The following is a 17,153-nucleotide window of genomic DNA, read 5'->3' as shown; positions in this document are numbered from 1 at the left end:
CCAAAAGCATTAAGGCTGTAAAAGCGTTATGGAAGATCTAGTCCAAAACATCCCGAGTGCCAACGGTTGACTACCCCTTGCTCAACTACTAAAGCAACTTGACCATATTTCTACTTTTAGGGGTCATGTTTATATATAAAAAACTCTATTATTTACCTAAATGTACCCCTAACACACCTGCCCCCAGCCCTATCTTAGAAATATTTTTATTTTTTTGTAATTCTTTATTTTTGCGTGCAAGTGGGTAACAGACAGTCGAACTATGCCTCGGTAGCATTGGTAAGACAGTTAGTCAGACAAAACATACAGTATACAAGGCATTAGATTATGTTGCACAATTTTTTTTAAATATAATGAAATGAAAAGAATAGGCTAAGCAGTGCATGTCTAGTAAAACTATTAAAAAAAAGAGAGGAACACGACTGTGTCAAGTTTGAGACATGGTGTACAAATGAATAAAGTATCTGGTAAATCAAGTCACTGTCACTGTGTAGTAATATTCGGCAGCTGAGTTATACGGTGTATAGTGAACAGCATAGCGTTTCGACAAAAAGCAAGAACAGGTATAGTATATGATATGATAACATGGCTTCCTCTATGATGTATGCCAAAATGAACTGATTATAAGAGAGCTTGCTCATAATGATGTCCTAGCGTTGTGTACTGGGCTGCACATTCGCAGACATTAAAATAATTCAGGTGCATGTCTAGCTTGAGCATTACAATGTGTCCCTGAGTAAGTCTGGCTAGCTAGTCTGTGGGTCAGATTAAAAAGCACAGATTAAGAAGCACATTAATATATATATAGTAAAAGGTTAAAATGCCGTGGGATATCCTTAGACAGTAATATAACCATGCTATAACATAAGGTTAATATACTATGGGGCGTCAGACGTTTATATCAGGCAAAAAGCGTGCTCTGGATTTTAAGTAACAAGTTGTAAGATTACAGTAGATTATTATCATCGTTAGTGATGAACATGCTAGACTTGGTTTGTATACATTCTATCTAGAGTGTCGCGTTTAGACAGGTAGGCAACATGCATAGACATTTAACTAGGTATGAGCTACCGCTGGTGACTGTAAGGTCGTAGGGTCACAGGCTTAGTTAAGATAGCTATAAAAATAAGTTTAGCGAGCAAATTATAAACAAAACGCTAGAACTTAAAAATAATAAAAGTTAAACATGTTGAACCAGAGTTTTTACAGATTATTAGGATCAATAACACCGTTAGGCAGCCTGGTAGCCGCTGGGGCCTAGGTCAGTCATGACAAGGTAATAAGATGATGTCCTGCAATAGCCTTGGAGACTCAGATGTTAGGTGCTTAGTCCGATGCAGGGGCAGAGTATGCTATGCATAGGACCATGCCCATGGGTGTTGGCTCGTAACATTTATCCGTCAGGGTATGCGAGTTTTGCCGGGTCGTCTGCGTCGGTTTCATCACCGGAGCTGGCCAACAGGCAGACCGGGTCTTACCTCCCTTTCATCCGATGCCCAGTCTGTGGGGAGGTGTGCGGTCTCGTTGCCGTGGGTTTACTTGTTCGCCGCGCTGGCTGTTCAGACCTTCCTGGGCGTGTGCTTGGGTGGTGGTGAGGTCCGCTTGAGGGACGAAGGTTAGGAGTGTTGTCTGGCGGTAAGCGAGTTGGGTGAACTCCCCTTGATGTGTGTGAGAGCGTTGGTGAGTATTGGTGCACGGGGGGGTATAGCCGAGTGTTCCACCATCTGGGTCTGCAAAGGCGCCTCCGTCGGGAGGTCGCTCTGGAGGCCTTGGGCGGGAGCCAGCATAATTGGCGCCGTGTTGAAGGGCGGATCCATGCCGCTGCTCGTTTCATCGCTGTTTGGAGGGCCAGGCCTTTGGCCTTGAGTTCTGACCAGAGGCTTGTGCCGAGTCGGTCGAAGAACTCTAAAGTATGCTTGGGGGGTGTGATGAGATGTCGTGCAGCCGTGGGCCGATTCTGTGCCGCCATCTTGGTCGGGCCCATGCACTTGTGCTTGGTTGCAGGATTCGTTGCTTGATTGGGGGTAATCGACCCCAGCGAGGACCGGGATAACCCCCGCCGGTCCAGAGGGGGGGTAGCAGGGCAGAGTGTGTTTCCCGATTGCGTGCGGGTCCCACGCCAGGAGATCGGCCGCCTCTCCCGGGCTGTAGGCTCTGCTCCGGTTTAGGCCGCATGGCCGGTTCAGCCTCACTTGATGCGGTTCGACGCGGGACAGGCATCATTCTGTTCCCTGCAAGGTTCTGTGTCATATTATCAAATGCTATTTTTTATACTATTAGACCAGCACAATCTGTATATAGTAACAGCAGTGGTGTATCCTGGTTTTGTGCTGCCCTAGGCATATTCCGGCTCCCAGCCTCACTCTGCGGCGCGCGAGGGAGCTGAGCAGACAGCTCAGAGGAAGTGCTCCCTCATATTCCGGCTCCCAGCCTCACTCTGCGGTGCGCAAGGGAGCTGAGCAGACAGCTCAGAGGAAGTGCTCCCTCATATTCCGGCTCCCAGCCTCACTCTGCGGTGCGCGAGGGAGCTGAGCAGACAACTCAGAGGAAGTGCTCCCTCACCAGCCGCCCGCCCGCGCCCCCCGACCGCTCAGCAGCCCGCCGGCATGTCAGTTAGCCGCAAGGCTAACAAGGCATTTGCCCTGGGCATTTGAGGCCGGCTTTTTTTTTTTTGCCGCCCCCTGGAAAATGCCGCCCAAGTCAAATGCCTTGTTTGCCTCGCGGCTAAAACGTCCCTGAGTAACAGCCCTGGTTCGGAATTGTCAGAATGCCAAGTGTTAAATAGTATTCATTATTTTATTCATATATAAATCGGGGTTATTACACCAAACACCAATATCCACCCACATCCAGAGAGATTCATTAAGTTTGCCAGGAATATTCACACGTTTTTATGCACTAATCAATGTTAATTTAACCCAGCAAAGGTTGACTCTCCAACAAATGTCAACGATGACGATCAACAGCCTCCCAAACTGAATTGGTTCTAAACAGCAGTACTTGTCATAGGCCATTATCTTTATTGTAGTTATGGCAAGTTCCCCTTTGGTTCTAGTAGTGCAAGACTTAGCTCCCTTTGGAAGTAAAAATAGACTCAGCCATTGCCATTCTAAGAGACTTAAATGTTTGGTGACATGGTTGGCCACTAGTGACTTCTGTAAATGCCTGCGACCAAGTGGTTCCATATTTAACAAGAAACAGGGAAATGTTTAGTGATTTAATTTGGCATAACTGAGGAACCCAGTAACCCACCCCTTAAACTCCTGCCCCCCCCCCCCCCCCATAAATAACATACCGACACACTTCTTATTGGTTAAAAGCATAGGCCACAGCTTTATTGTGTTACAAACTAAACATTAACTTCCATTCCATAACAGTAAAACCTGTCCTACACGAGTAGACAGGTAACCAAAGCCCGTGCTTGAGCCCGTTTAGGCATAGGCGTCTATGCTGGGCAAGTCTCTCCAGAGCCACCAGTGGGGGTGTAGCCACATTCAATCATATTGCGTTGGCCAGGAACTACCACAAGCTGTGACAATAAAAACACATATAAGAAAACAAAACACAACAAACACAGCACAAATACAATTTAGGGAGTGTTGGGGTTTAACAAGGAGGGTGTGAAAAAACACTGTGCTGTTATTCTGCTACCCTTGTGGTAAGTGTTAGTTTGTTCCTAAAACTAGTTGTACCATTTTGGTTTACCATTTTCCCTTGCACGTCATTTGATCTTGGCCAGCAGACATGCGCCACTTTCCTACAAGTCCGGTGGTATTGTGTACATGCGTTCTGCATGTAATGTGTTACATAGAACACACTAAACGTGGTTGACTCTTTTAAACAAGAAGTAAAACCAAATGTTAAAATGGGTATAGACACTGCCCTTCAGTCACTGTGTGAAAACTCCCCTTTCAGTCAATTCTCTAACTGATGGATTTCTAAATGTGATCCTAAAAAGTTGTGAAACTCTCACCCCAACACGCTATGTAGATTCTTTCCTTTCCTGCCCCTCTCCCATGCTGAGACAATGCTGGCTTACGCAATAGTTTATTTATTAGATCAACGCTACACTATATATTTTTTAGTCTTTTGTATAATATATGAAAATATTTTCTTTCCTGCTCTTACCCAGATAGGTCTGCATTTTGGATTTTAATATTTAGTTTAAATTAATACAAACACCTGTTTTAATATAGGACTTTTCTATTACGCAATTATGTTTTTCTTATGTAACTTCACTCCCTCCCCCACCCCCAATCTCAGAGCAGTACCTTAAAAATACAATTTAAAACAAAAAGCAGTTTATCATAACACTAAGTTATATTTTAAAACAGATATATTATGCAAATTGATATTAAAATTCTTGTAGGCTTTACTGATCATAACTTGTTTATACCCAAGTCCCTTATATACAACTTAACTTTTTAAATGAGAGGAGACCGCTTGATCTATACATTGTGCTAGAACATGTGCTAGCAAATGTATGGGTTTTCCAAATAGCTAAATAAAAAAAATGATTCCTTTCCCCATCTGTCAATCAGTTTTTTTTATTTCTTTTTGTGACAGGACAGCACCCCCTCCAGGAACTTCTCTTCTGTGTGTTGCTGCAACAGCAGCGCATATATTGTAGTTGCTGTGACTAATCCTCTGGCAGGTGTGTGGGTGACACATGGCAGCGCAAACTCCCCACCATTCCCACTTTAGTAGCTACTCCTATCAGGTGTAAAGATTAAGCCAAAACAATAATAATCAGAACAATAGTAAAATGTCTATTTATCACCTAAATTCTGTAGTTTGATTGTCAACTCACTGTTTGTTTAACGATTAAAATCTTTGGGGAATTGGGAAAGGATTTGTAAAATTTTAGGGCAAATTATGTGAGTTGAAAAAATTCTCCACTTTGTTTCCAGTTTGGCTAACGTTCATACAAACTTACACTTCACTCTTCAAATACTTTCAATTTCCAGTTTATAAAATAAACCTCTCCTCTGTGTTTGTTTTTTATTTTGTTGTATATTTCTCTTTTCTTACGTTGCCCTGACTGGTTAAGGATAGGAAGGAACTGCAGTTGTTTGGCTACCTGAATTAGTGAGTCATGCGTGGAATGTTTATGATAAGCAGTCTCATATTAATCTTTTCTGGCGTTAAACACGTTGAAGGTTTCTGAGTCAGTTCATTTATAATACTTAAAGGAATGGCATGGACTGAGGTTGCACAGAGGTTCTGTGAAAATATTAAAACGGCCAGGATCAAATGTAGCCATACTTCCCCACAGTCCTGGATTCCATAGGACAGCTTGGGGCTCCTTTCCCACCGGTGGAAGTTTGTTCCCTGGTGTCTAACAATTATCACAATCAGAGACAAGTCCCCAATAAGTTCTGTGCTAGCCCATCATTAGATGACCATGCTCAGCACAAACTTAACTCAAGTATTCAGCCTATGCAAGAGTTCAGTTCAACAATGCACTGCGTGACTGCTGGCCAGTTTTGTACGCATTCAATTTTTGGGAAAACCACCCCTTCTTCAGGAAAGGCCCCACAGCAGTGGCACAGTGTTAATGGCACTCCTCTTACATGCACATACATCTCCCTGTCTCACCTTTGTACCTCCTAACCTCAAGAGGTTTGGGTTAGACAGCAGTAGATAGATTGCTTAAGTAGTGGTTCCCAACTCAGTCCTCAGGGCATCAATACTCACAGGTTCAGGCATGTCCCAGTTCAATTCCATGTGGAATACTGACCAGGCTGGACTGTTGATGTGCATTGAGGATTTGGAACCTGTGTCCTAGAAGGCTATAATGCCCAACCATTGATGACCAAGGGAAGAGCACTTCAGAAACATCTGGTGATCCAACTATGACTGTGTTAGTGTTTTGTGAATGGCATTCTTGGCCGATGAAATTATAGTATGGTAGGAGGAGCACTCTTGATTTTATCATGCACGAGTGACTACAATGCTTTTAGTGACCTTTTATTTTTCCGGTTTCACGGTAGAAGTCTTTCTTTGTCCCCTATTGTTTTATTAACCCATTTTCATCTTGCAGGTCACGGCCAGTGTAACTGCGGAGATTGTGTCTGTGATTCCGACTGGACTGGAGAGTACTGTAATTGCACCACTCGCACTGACACATGTATGTCCAGCAGTGGCCTCCTATGTAGTGGCAAGGGTCAGTGTATCTGTGGGAAGTGTGAATGTACTCAGCCAGGGTCATACGGGGACACCTGTGAGAAATGCCCCACCTGTCCTGACGCCTGCACCATTAAAAAGTGAGTGTCTTCCAGCATTACCTGTAACAAGCTTTGTGTTCTCTCCCCAAATGCTTTAGCTTACTTTATTCAATGAAGTATATTCTCAAAATAAACGTAACCATTACCCAGACCTCTTCACAGAAGTCTTCACATTTAAATAATAAAAAATGTTAATAAAACTTTTTCTGGGACACCCTTTTAAATGCAGGAATTGCGTGGAGTGCAAGCACTTTACACGAGGCCCCTGGAACGATGATATGTCCTGTAATCGGATTTGTCGTGATGAGATCAAGCCTGTGGAAGAGCTGGGTGAGTTAAATTTATATCAACCTAATAGATAGCTGGGCCTCTTTCCTTATCATTAATGTTTGTTATTGTTTATTTCCTATCCCCCCCCCCCCCCCCCACTCCATAGAGGACAAAGGGAAGAATGCTGTTAATTGCTCTTATAAAGATGATGAAGACTGCGTTGTTAGGTTTCAGTACCACGAAGACTCAAGTGGAAAATCGGTTTTGTACATCATTGAGAAACCAGGTAAGAGAACCGGCATGACATTCTGTGCAATGGTCCTGTGCCTTTTAGACACAAATACTAAAGCAGCTACTTTAGTAACCTACTAACGTTAAAAAAGGATGTACTACTTTTAAATCTATTATATAATTAATTCATTAAACATATACACAAAAAATACATTGAAAATATTTTAAAAAGCAAACTATGATCACGCGTCGGGTTTCTGTAAATCCTGAGACTTTGCACCTTCTACATCAGGGAGAGGCAACCTTCGGCACTCCAGATGCTGTGGACTACATCCCCCATAATGCTCTTACACTCATAATGCTGGCAAAGGATCATGGGAGGTGTAGTCCAAAACATCTGGAGTGCTGAAGGTTGCCTATGCCTGTTCTACATTGACATGCCCACACCAGGAAGTGACTCAGCCATTCATGACGTCCCCTTAAAGGACCACTATAGGCACACAGACCACTTCAGCTTAATGAAGTGGTCTGGGTGCCAGGTCCATCTAGGATTAACCCTGCCTGCTGTAAACATAGCAGTTTCAGAGAAACTGCTATGTTTACCTATGGGTTAATCCAGCCTCTAGTGGCTGTCACAGTGAGAAGACGCCAGCGTCCATAGGAAAGCATTGAGAATGCTTTCCTATAGACTGGCTGAATGCGCGCGCGGCTCTTGCCGCGCATGCGCATTCAGCCGATGACGGCCAAAGGAGGAGGAGAGTCCCCAGCGCCGAGGGAGCCCGGCGCTGGAGAAAGGTGAGTTTTTAACCCACTTCCTCTCCATTCAGCCCGGCGGGAGTGGGACCCTGAGGGTGGGGGCACCCTCAGGGCACTGTAGTGCCAGGAAAATGAGTTTGTTTTCCTGGCACTATAGTGGTCCTTTATTGTTCTATGTCAGTGTAGAGTTTATCCCATACAATTCTCCAGGGCAATACTTTTCTAAGTACAACAATAGTTTCAGGTTTTGTTAAATTGTCAACTTTGTGTCGTATAAAGCTGACAGCTGGACTCAAACTCCTGGAACCTTTCCTTTGCATTCTTTCAGGAAGTTACAGTATGCACAATGGGATCATATTTTTTGGCACAAAAAAGGGAAGCACTGCATACTGAGAGTGTGGGGCCAAAAGAGTGGACCTATGAACAAAAGCATTTTCGGTTAAAAATCATATTTCCCCTAACATCTATGGATACATGCAATCTCCCTTTAAACCTTAAATGTATAGCTTACTTTTTTGTTCCATTAGCCCACCGCATGCACTCTGGGAAGCTAGTACGTCATTATTCTAGGGCAGTGATGGGACACACTCTCATATCTCTCATTGAATACAACGAGAAATCTAGGATCGGCTGAATTGTGCCAGCTACTTCGTAGTTCAAACAGGAATTAGCTGAGATCACACAGGATACTCAGCAAGCCCTAGGGATGACTGAGCATTATAGTAGCTGTAATTTAGCAACGTCCGTCCCGCAGAAGTTAGCATCACAGCTTGTGCTGTTTCATCACCCCACCTCAGGATATGAGAAATATGGGTGTGGGGCCTAGGAGGAGTACGTTGTTGGTATTTTTGTGAAAACCATAATTCTAGTGAATATTTTTTCCACTTGTCGAATTAAAACGCTTTTCAGGTATTTACGGACCTGGGCTGCTGTGGCAGTGAAAGTGTTAACAGACGGAATGCCTTACCTCTGCATTTGTATGTTAGCGTTTAAATTAATGACCTATTCCTCCAGTTTCTCACACTCTGGGATGTGTGTAAAGGAATAAACAGAAATTAAAGCAGGAATTTCTCCATCGCCGCCCCCGCCCCTGCCCCCCACCTACAAGTTTTGTTTGAATTTCCTTAGTAACAAATTCAGACGTAGCGGTTTAACTCCTAGCTGCCTAAATAGGATCTGTTAAGAAACGTAATGAATGCTACACATGCTACCGAACCAATTAAATATATTAAACTGATGGTAGGCTGCTAAAAATGCCACCGTGACTATCTGCGAGACACGTATCACTTGGTGTTCTGAGGAGTAAGTGTCTTAGAACACAGGGATGAAACAATGTTACAAGCTTAGTTCTAAAAGTGTTCTAACTTGAAAAAGAAATATTATTTTTAACGAAACACTCCAATCACCATTGTAAGTAGTCAAACTTTGTACCTCAGTAGGACTAAGGAGAAAGTGCAGCTTAGAAGTGTCTGATTCTCTGTTTGCAGTAGTGGAGGCGGGGAGTGGCATGTAATATAAACATTGACACTTTCTCTAGTACGGCAATGTTTTTCATTGGTCTCATCTATGCACTAAAACCATTAATCTAATATGCAGTGGTTGTGGTGTTTACAGTGTCCCTTTAAAGAGTTATATTAGCATTATTTACACCCAACTTCCCCCCACTAATCCAGCAAAAACACTTTCATCAGGTGGGATGGTTGAACCGGGCAGGTTTGTATGACCCCAGGAAGGACTCCTGCCTTTACAGGCCGCCTTGTTACAGGTCGTTATACGACATACCGTGCTGGCTAAGGGAAAAACATTTCACTGGGTGGAGTCAGGACCTGGCCCATATTTTTTTTCCTTCTCCTCCCTTGTTTCTCCGTGACTTTACATGCTGTGTGCCCAGACGTTTAACCCTTGGAGTGTCTGATAGGAAGCATTATGCCTTCCTAAAATTTGGCTTGGTTTCAGATATTTAACCCCTGCAGTGCCAAACATTGCACATATCTGTTACATCAAAGGTTCTGTGGCTTTGCATACAGTACCAGCCCTCTCGTACCCCTCTCTCTCTTTATACATTTATTGCTTTTGTCGTTTTCCCAGATTTTCCCCATTTTTGTCCTTATCGCGAAAACCTCAGCACTTTTATCTATTTTTTTTACCACGTCTTTATTCTACGTTTCCTTTATTCCAACCTCTCTCTGCCCTTTCATTGTGTCTTTCTCCCAATCTGCGTATGTAATTTTGACTTCCGCCCTCGTAGCTAGCAGTCCTACGCGTTCTCTCGTTTTTTAACAACCAATATAAATAATTTAATTTCCTCCCACTCATTATATCGTGTGCTGTTATTGCTCCCTTTTGACACAACCATGTCTTATCTTTCTTTTCTCTCTTCATTTTCTTCCTCCATCTTCTAACATTGCGACACCAAACTGTCAAATAGAAAACTTTAGGCTGGGGCAGAGGAGGGGGGAGCGGATTCAGAGTTAAACATTTTATAGTTCTGCCTAATAGAAAAAACAACAAAAAAGTATTTTAGAATAGTTTTTGGCAAAGTGAGATATATATAGTGGGCAAGGGAGTTCTACATATATGACAACATACCCAATTTATATAGAGTTGTGTAAATTTCATCAAAATGTTTCATTGATGGCTCACCGGTGTCTGAATAGAGAAGCATCCGTCACTTTGTCCCGATACTCTTCTAGCAAAGTGCAAAATGCACTCATGAATAATCTCAGCAACTACAGCACAGGAGAATCACTTGACACTTACCTTGATATAGAGCAGGCTACCCCAAACTCCGGCCCTCCAGATGTTGCTGGACTACAACTCCCATGATTCTCAGCCTATCTATTTTATTTATAGAATCTTGGGAGTTGTAGTTCAGCAACATCCTGAGGGCCGGGCCCCGGGTTTGGGGAATCCTGATATAGAGAGGCATGCCATTTTTATAGCTTTCTAGGCCAATAATTGATTGTCAGCTTACGGGATGAATTTGCTAGCAATGTATAGATGTTTTACATCCTCTGTCAAAAATTGTAAATACTACAGAGAGCATTTCAAAAGTATCTTTGTAGAAGGCTTCGGTCCTAGCACCATATCCCCTACGATAACCTGCGGGGAATGTGCCTTTAACCACAATACAACACTGGCATTCCAATCAAATACTTTCCTCTCCTTCCCCTGAGAGTCAGTGTGAGATTACATACATAGGGTTATTCTCTAAATTCTGAAATGTGGGTATTCAAAAAAGTATTCATGTTTACAATAAATAATATTTTAATATTAATACAATTCAAATTAAAAAAAAAAGCAGAATTTTCACAAAATATTATTTGTAATATTGTGTCCTACAATTATCCCTACAGTACTTAAATGTTAATTTCAAAACTGAGGCTTACATAACTAGGCTGGCACTATTGATGAGTTTGATGACAATTCTAAATTTATTGTTACAGCAACATAAAAAATGCGTTCTATTCTGGAGAGCGGTTTTAGAGTAAAGCACGTAGTGGAAACATTCTGTTGTGTTCCCTCTCTAATGCAGTAAATATCTCCATGTGTCCTAGCTTAGCACAGCATGCACATAAGCTTTTATTCAGTAAACATTGAACTGTAGTCAATGCTTGATTATAATGCTAAATATAGACCATAATAGACCCTTTGGGCGGTGTGGAGGCGAATAGGTGAGTTATGGAAATTCCAACTCGACTTTATTTTTTTTTGTCCTAGATTTTGAATTTTAGAGGAAAATCCAACTATTTCAGTGTAGCTCTCAACATTGCATCCCCCTCATTGCTATATACCTTGGGCCAGTCAATATATCACCCCATATCCCCATCTTTCTAGTTAATCTCCACATCTGTAGCCCGACACTCAACACCCAAACGTGTTTTATCCTGGTAGCCTAGTGGTGGAATTGCCAACACAGCACACATAAACGATATGTATGACATGAGAAGATCTTCGGAAAGTTGGGGCACAAGCATAAATTAAAAGCGAAGGTGTAACTGGGTGAGGTTCATCTACATGTACATAGTAAGGCCAGTAAACCACATGGCGGCCCCTACAAGGGCCATGATGTCATACGCCGGTGCCCTTGTTCATCTGTTACCCATGGAGTAGGAAGGACGTTTCAGGAAGCTGTGAAAGAAAGATTAGAACTCTTAATTGGATTTCTGCACAGTATAGATATTGTTAACACTCACTATTCCGGACCATGATTCTTTGCACCAGCTACCCGACAGATCCTGACTCTCTAACTGTTGGGCAACAATCCACATCTCTCTCATCCTGACCAAGAATGGTAGAGTTGTAATACAGTTGTAGACTCTCTTTGTTGCTCCACCCAAACTGTAAGTCTAATACTAGAAAATTCTAAGTAAAACATAGAGAATAGGAATAGATGTATTACCCGTCTTTAAACACTGCAATGGAAAAAAAATATACATGTTATTTTTAACCCCTTAAGGACCAAACTTCTGGAATAAAAGGGAATCATGACGTGTCACACATGTCATGTGTCCTTAAGGGGTTAAATTTAGCGGATATACCCCCAATGAAGAATTGCATACATTTAATTATGTATTTTCCATTGGGTTATATCTAAAAACAGCTTGCAAAAGCTGCAGATTTCTTGTCTGAGGCCTTTGCAAGCCCTCCCCTTTTAACCCCGCCCAGACTTTCTGTAGCTGTCCAATCACAGACTTTCCAATGTAGCTCAATAAGGAAGTCTTTGCAAAGCTGGTGCTCTGAGCATGCGCTGCCTCTTCGTTTCACTCAACTAAACAATCAGGAAGTTAGAGGACTGGTTGTCTGATTGACAGCCGGGGAGGTGTAACAAGGTTCATTTATAAATGTGCCAATTTCTTTTAAAAAAATTACTTTTTGTGTAAGGAAAAAAAAGAGGACACACTTTACAAACATAAAGGACTTCAGTCAGCTAAAGTACATTCAGTGTGAGGAGTATTCCTTTAAGAAATGATCTAAAGAGCTAAAATGTACTTAGAGACGTATTCATGAATAATACAAGTTATGACTGATAAAACTAGCCAGAGTCAGCTATTTTGGTACAAAGAAGTCATACAGAGATAAAAAATAAAAAAAATGGCTACAGAGAATCACAAAAGGGTTGTGTGTCTCCATTGAGTATATGATCAGGATTTGGTGTCAAGTCAGCTGCACTGAAAGATGCAAGAGTGTTCAGCTGTCATTTGACTAAACAGCAAGGTAACATGGGAGCAGGAAACACGGGAAATAACAGTGGCTGCGTGCAGATCTGGACAGCGTGGCGAGAATTTCTGTCGTTAGGACAGTTGTGGCTTAACCTCTTTAGTCCTTAACTTTACCTTAATTTCTTTTTACAGAGTGCCCCCAAGGGCCTGATATTCTTGTGGTCCTGATGTCCGTCATGGGAGCCATCTTGTTGTTGGGGTTGGTGGCGCTGTTGATTTGGAAGCTTCTCATTACCATACATGACAGCCGCGAATTTGCCAAATTTGAAGAGGAGAGATCCAAGGCAAAGTGGGACACGGTGAGAAGGGAGCATGGGAAAAGTCTATCTTACGGTTAAAAATATATATATACATTTACTAACATTATTATATTAATCAGCAGCATATAGAAAATGGTATTTATTTATTTTTAGTTTAATGGATTTAGTGGTTTTTTTTTTTTTTTACATATTTGTGATAATACATTCTAAGGGTAACTAACTGACTAGGATTTTTAATATTATGTTTGCCTATCTGTGGTCCTCTGTATTTATCAAATGTGTGTTTGTGAGATCGTAAAAATAAAGCTAAATGTGGAGATCCCACCACTGTATTTACCACCATCCTGGAGCTGAGCATCTTCAGCTTGCCCTTTTCTGGCATCAAATATAGTTAGCGGAAGAGGAAAAACTGAGACAAGTTTTTTTACCCTCCTTCTCATTTGCATTGTGTGCCCTAGCTGTGCCTGGACTGATATAGATTTTGATTTCCTTTGCTAAAGCTTTAAAGTTAAAAAAATAAAATGACACCAGTTATAGGTGATTTTTAGTGTTTTATTCAATAATGTAATTTCCAGACCAGAGAAGTTTAACTTCCAGAGAAGTAATACATTTACTGTGAAGAGAGATATAATATTTAAAATCATGTATACACAGTCTGTTTAAAGGGACACTATAGTCACCAAAACAACTTCAGCTTCCTGGAGTGGCTTTGGTGTATAGATCATGTCTTTGCAGTTTCACGTCTCAATTCTCTGCCATTTACGAGTTGAATCACTGTGTTTATGCAGCCCTAGCCACACCTCCCCTTCATGTGACGTGCACATTTCCCTACACATTTCATGTAAAGAGAGAACTAATATTTAAACTTCCTTTATTGCGCAGTGTGTTTAATTTAGAATGTATTGTCTCCTGCTCTGTCAATAGCCTGCTACATATGCAGGAGCCTACAGTGTGTGATTAAAGTTCAATTTACAAACCAGGAGATACATTTCTAAAGTAAACAAACACACTATGCTGTCAGATCTGATTGAAAAATGAAACCATTATTTTTATGGAGGTTGTGTCAGTCACAGACAGCAGAGGTGTGGCTAGGGCTGCATAAACAGAAACAAAAGTGATTTAACTTCTAAATGGCAGAGAATTGAGCAGCGAGACCGCAAGGGCATGATCTAAACACCGGAACTGGTTAATTAAGCTAAAGCTGTTTTGGTGTTTAGAGTGTCCCTTGAACATATGGTTTGTTGAAATGTACGGGAGTTATTCAATCAAAGTCAATCCGTGGCTGTAGCTGGTGGAATTCCTCTCCGAACTTCATGGAATAAAACAGATTTTCCTTTATTCAATTATGCCAATGGTATAGCTGCAGTATAAACTAAGTTATACTCGCAAACTACACTCCCAACAGTGTAAGACTTTTTATTTCCCAGTAGGTTACACGGGCAGCCATGGCCAATGAGTTTCTGAAATACTGGCGTTCTGGCAGGAGTATAATTAAGAAATAACACAGGCATAACTTTAAGGATAATCCCCAAAGAGAAGAAGGGAGCAAATCTCCCAAACTTTAAATCTTCAGAATCCCGTTTCTTTCCTATTAAGTTCTGAAACTATTTTTGTGGCATATTTAAAGGTTAGGAGCTTTTCTTTTTTTCTTTTGGGGTTTTCGACAAATTATGTTTTTAATGCGGTGTTCACGGAGCAGGAGTCTCTACATTCACCCTAGAGAGGACTAAGGTCACTTTAAATTGGCATTTCATGAGAAACTAACTGTTAAAGGACTGATACGGGCATCCAGAACACCAAATCTCAATGAATTGATCTGAGTGCAGTAGTCCTTTATGTTTACCCTTTCAGTTTAAAACATTGCCATTTAGCAGATATTAGTAGAGATTGCAGGGTTAAATACGCCTACAGTGGCTATCTTCCTGACAGCCACCAGAGGAGCTTCTGCTGTGTGAGCCAAGTTAATCTCAGTTCTCACAGCACACCCCCAATAGTGGCTCAGCACTGCTGTCCCCAATGCTCCCCCTAGTAGCGGAAGGCAGGATGAGCAGCTGCAGAACTTGATCTCAACTCTGAAAAAAGATAAGTAATAACCTTTTTTTCTCCAATTTTTATTTTTCGATTTGGGGATTGTTGCATATATTAATGAATGCTACTTTACAGATCTGTGATGGCTTGTTTGAGATATTTAACTCGTCTGATCTTGTTCTGTAGGCTCACAATCCTCTATACAAAGGTGCGACGTCCACTTTCACCAATATCACGTTTCGTGGGAACACTGAATGAATATAAGGCTGGACTCCTCTCATAGGACAATTAAGAGCCATAAAGCGACATTCTTTTAAACCACTCTGATGACTACTACCCCATTACCCCTAGACGCTGCAGAAGAAGGATGTCTTTCCCTTTAAAAATCTGGCTGCATAGAATTTGGATACTTGTATATTTATGATCTGTTACTTTACCCATTTGGGAATGTTGTAGTCCACAAAATGCCAGGATCTACAACAGGATATCAAAGAAAACGAATGATGTGCTCTTACTAAGAAGATTAACTTGTATCGGCACAAGAAACCCAAGTAGATCCAAGCTTGTACTGAACTAACAGGATGTTGTGACATCACGTGATGTCATGTTCTAATAAACTCTAGCAATACATTCTCCACGTATACCTTTCACACGCCTTTGCAGCCAAGTCTTGCGCACATTTTCCCTCAAATATTTTATGTTGTTAACACAGTGTTCACGGGCCAATCCTCCAAGCCCCTAAATATCGTTTTGTCACGGATATTATCCCGCCACTTCTGCTGTGACAAAAATGTCCTGTTTGGGGCTGTTGATATTCACGAAAACTTGAAAATTACTGTGCAAGAAATAACATTACCATAGGCCTTTCATGTATTTTGGAGAACTGTGAAAAATGTTTACCTGTTAATATAAAAAAAAACACGTGGGCCGCGATCTTGAAAACACCTGATTGCATGTATTTAAGAAACCAAATGAGAAGATGGAATGTTATTTCACGATATGTTAATAAGGAAACGGGAAAAAATAATAATTGTAGCAACGTTTATTTTTATATGACTATAAAAGCACTGTACTTTTTCTGTATATTTGTTTTTTTATTACACAGTATAATATGAGACTGTACAAATATTGACATATGCTGGAATAATATTTTTAAGTATACTTAAGAGTCAAATCTTGGGGCAAGGTGTAGACAAACATCAAAGTACGCAGAGTGTGCCATGGAATTTTCATGGCTAGGGTTTTATCCTGGGTGTTCACAGGTCAAACATTGGGAATTATTTTCCCTGTCTAGCACTGGTAGGCCGGTACCTGGAAAATGTTCCTCCTCTTTCCTGATGTAAGTCCCAACTTAAATATGAACAGGGCCACCCCAGGTTTAAAGAATCGGATGCACCCATACAAATGGGCTTTGCCAAAAACAAAAGGGGTTATGACATACCACACATCACGTCTCCATCCACAGTAATTTCAGGGTCATACAAAATACCTCTGTAAAACAGAGTCTCCAGTTTAAACCCAGCAAGCTGAAGGTATGCACGGGGCACAGTGAAAGTGGGGATACTATCACACCTTAAGAACAATTCCCTGGGAGAACGAAAAAAGGGGGTACTGTGTTTAGTTGGGTCCATGAAACAGCTAATCACCACCTGCTTTTAGAATGAAACATAGGCACATAACATATAGTCGGTATATATTTAGCAAGAATATAGCCCAACAGAGCTTTATGGCAGCAGCGGCCAATAAGGAGACCAGTAGATGCTATAGCTCCCATGATGCTTTACCTTTATTAAAGGAACACTATAGGCACCAAAACAATTTTAGCTTACCAAAGCAGTTTTGATGTATATATCATGCCCCTACAGTCGCACTGCTCAAATCTCTGCCATTTAGGAGTTAAATTACTTGTTTATGCAGCCCTATACAGTCCCTGTATACAGACTGCAGGGGAATGATCTATATACACCGTCTACTTCATTAAAGCGGCACTGTCATGCCGAATCCCGTTTTTTTTTTTTAACCCGCCTCCACTACATCCAAATGCCCCTAAGCCCCCCAGATTACCTCTTTTTTAATCTTTATCTTCTGCCCCGATCTATATTCAGGGCGCCGCCATCTTTGTGTGGGTAGGTGAAGTCCCTGTGGGACACGTCATCTGC

The 17,153-nt window shown here is 41.5% G+C and overlaps 1 protein-coding gene across 1 annotated transcript in view; it reads left to right on the top strand.

Moving 5' to 3' along the window:
* Positions 1–16,077, top strand: part of ITGB3 (integrin subunit beta 3) — a 72,965-nt gene extending 56,888 nt beyond the window's left edge. Inside the window, exons 11-15 of the mRNA XM_063459371.1 lie at positions 6,044–6,266; positions 6,457–6,557; positions 6,664–6,783; positions 12,839–13,005; positions 15,181–16,077. Of these exons, the coding sequence (XP_063315441.1) occupies positions 6,044–6,266; positions 6,457–6,557; positions 6,664–6,783; positions 12,839–13,005; positions 15,181–15,252 (683 nt within the window). The 3' untranslated portion in view covers positions 15,253–16,077. The remainder of the gene's footprint in view (positions 1–6,043; positions 6,267–6,456; positions 6,558–6,663; positions 6,784–12,838; positions 13,006–15,180) is intronic.
* The last annotated feature ends 1,076 nt before the right edge of the window (positions 16,078–17,153 follow it).

This window comes from Pelobates fuscus, chromosome 6, assembly GCF_036172605.1.
Source record: "Pelobates fuscus isolate aPelFus1 chromosome 6, aPelFus1.pri, whole genome shotgun sequence".
Classification (NCBI taxonomy): domain Eukaryota; kingdom Metazoa; phylum Chordata; class Amphibia; order Anura; family Pelobatidae; genus Pelobates; species Pelobates fuscus.
The sequence above is the reverse complement of the archived record's forward strand: the minus strand, read 5'-3'. Positions and strand labels throughout refer to the sequence as shown.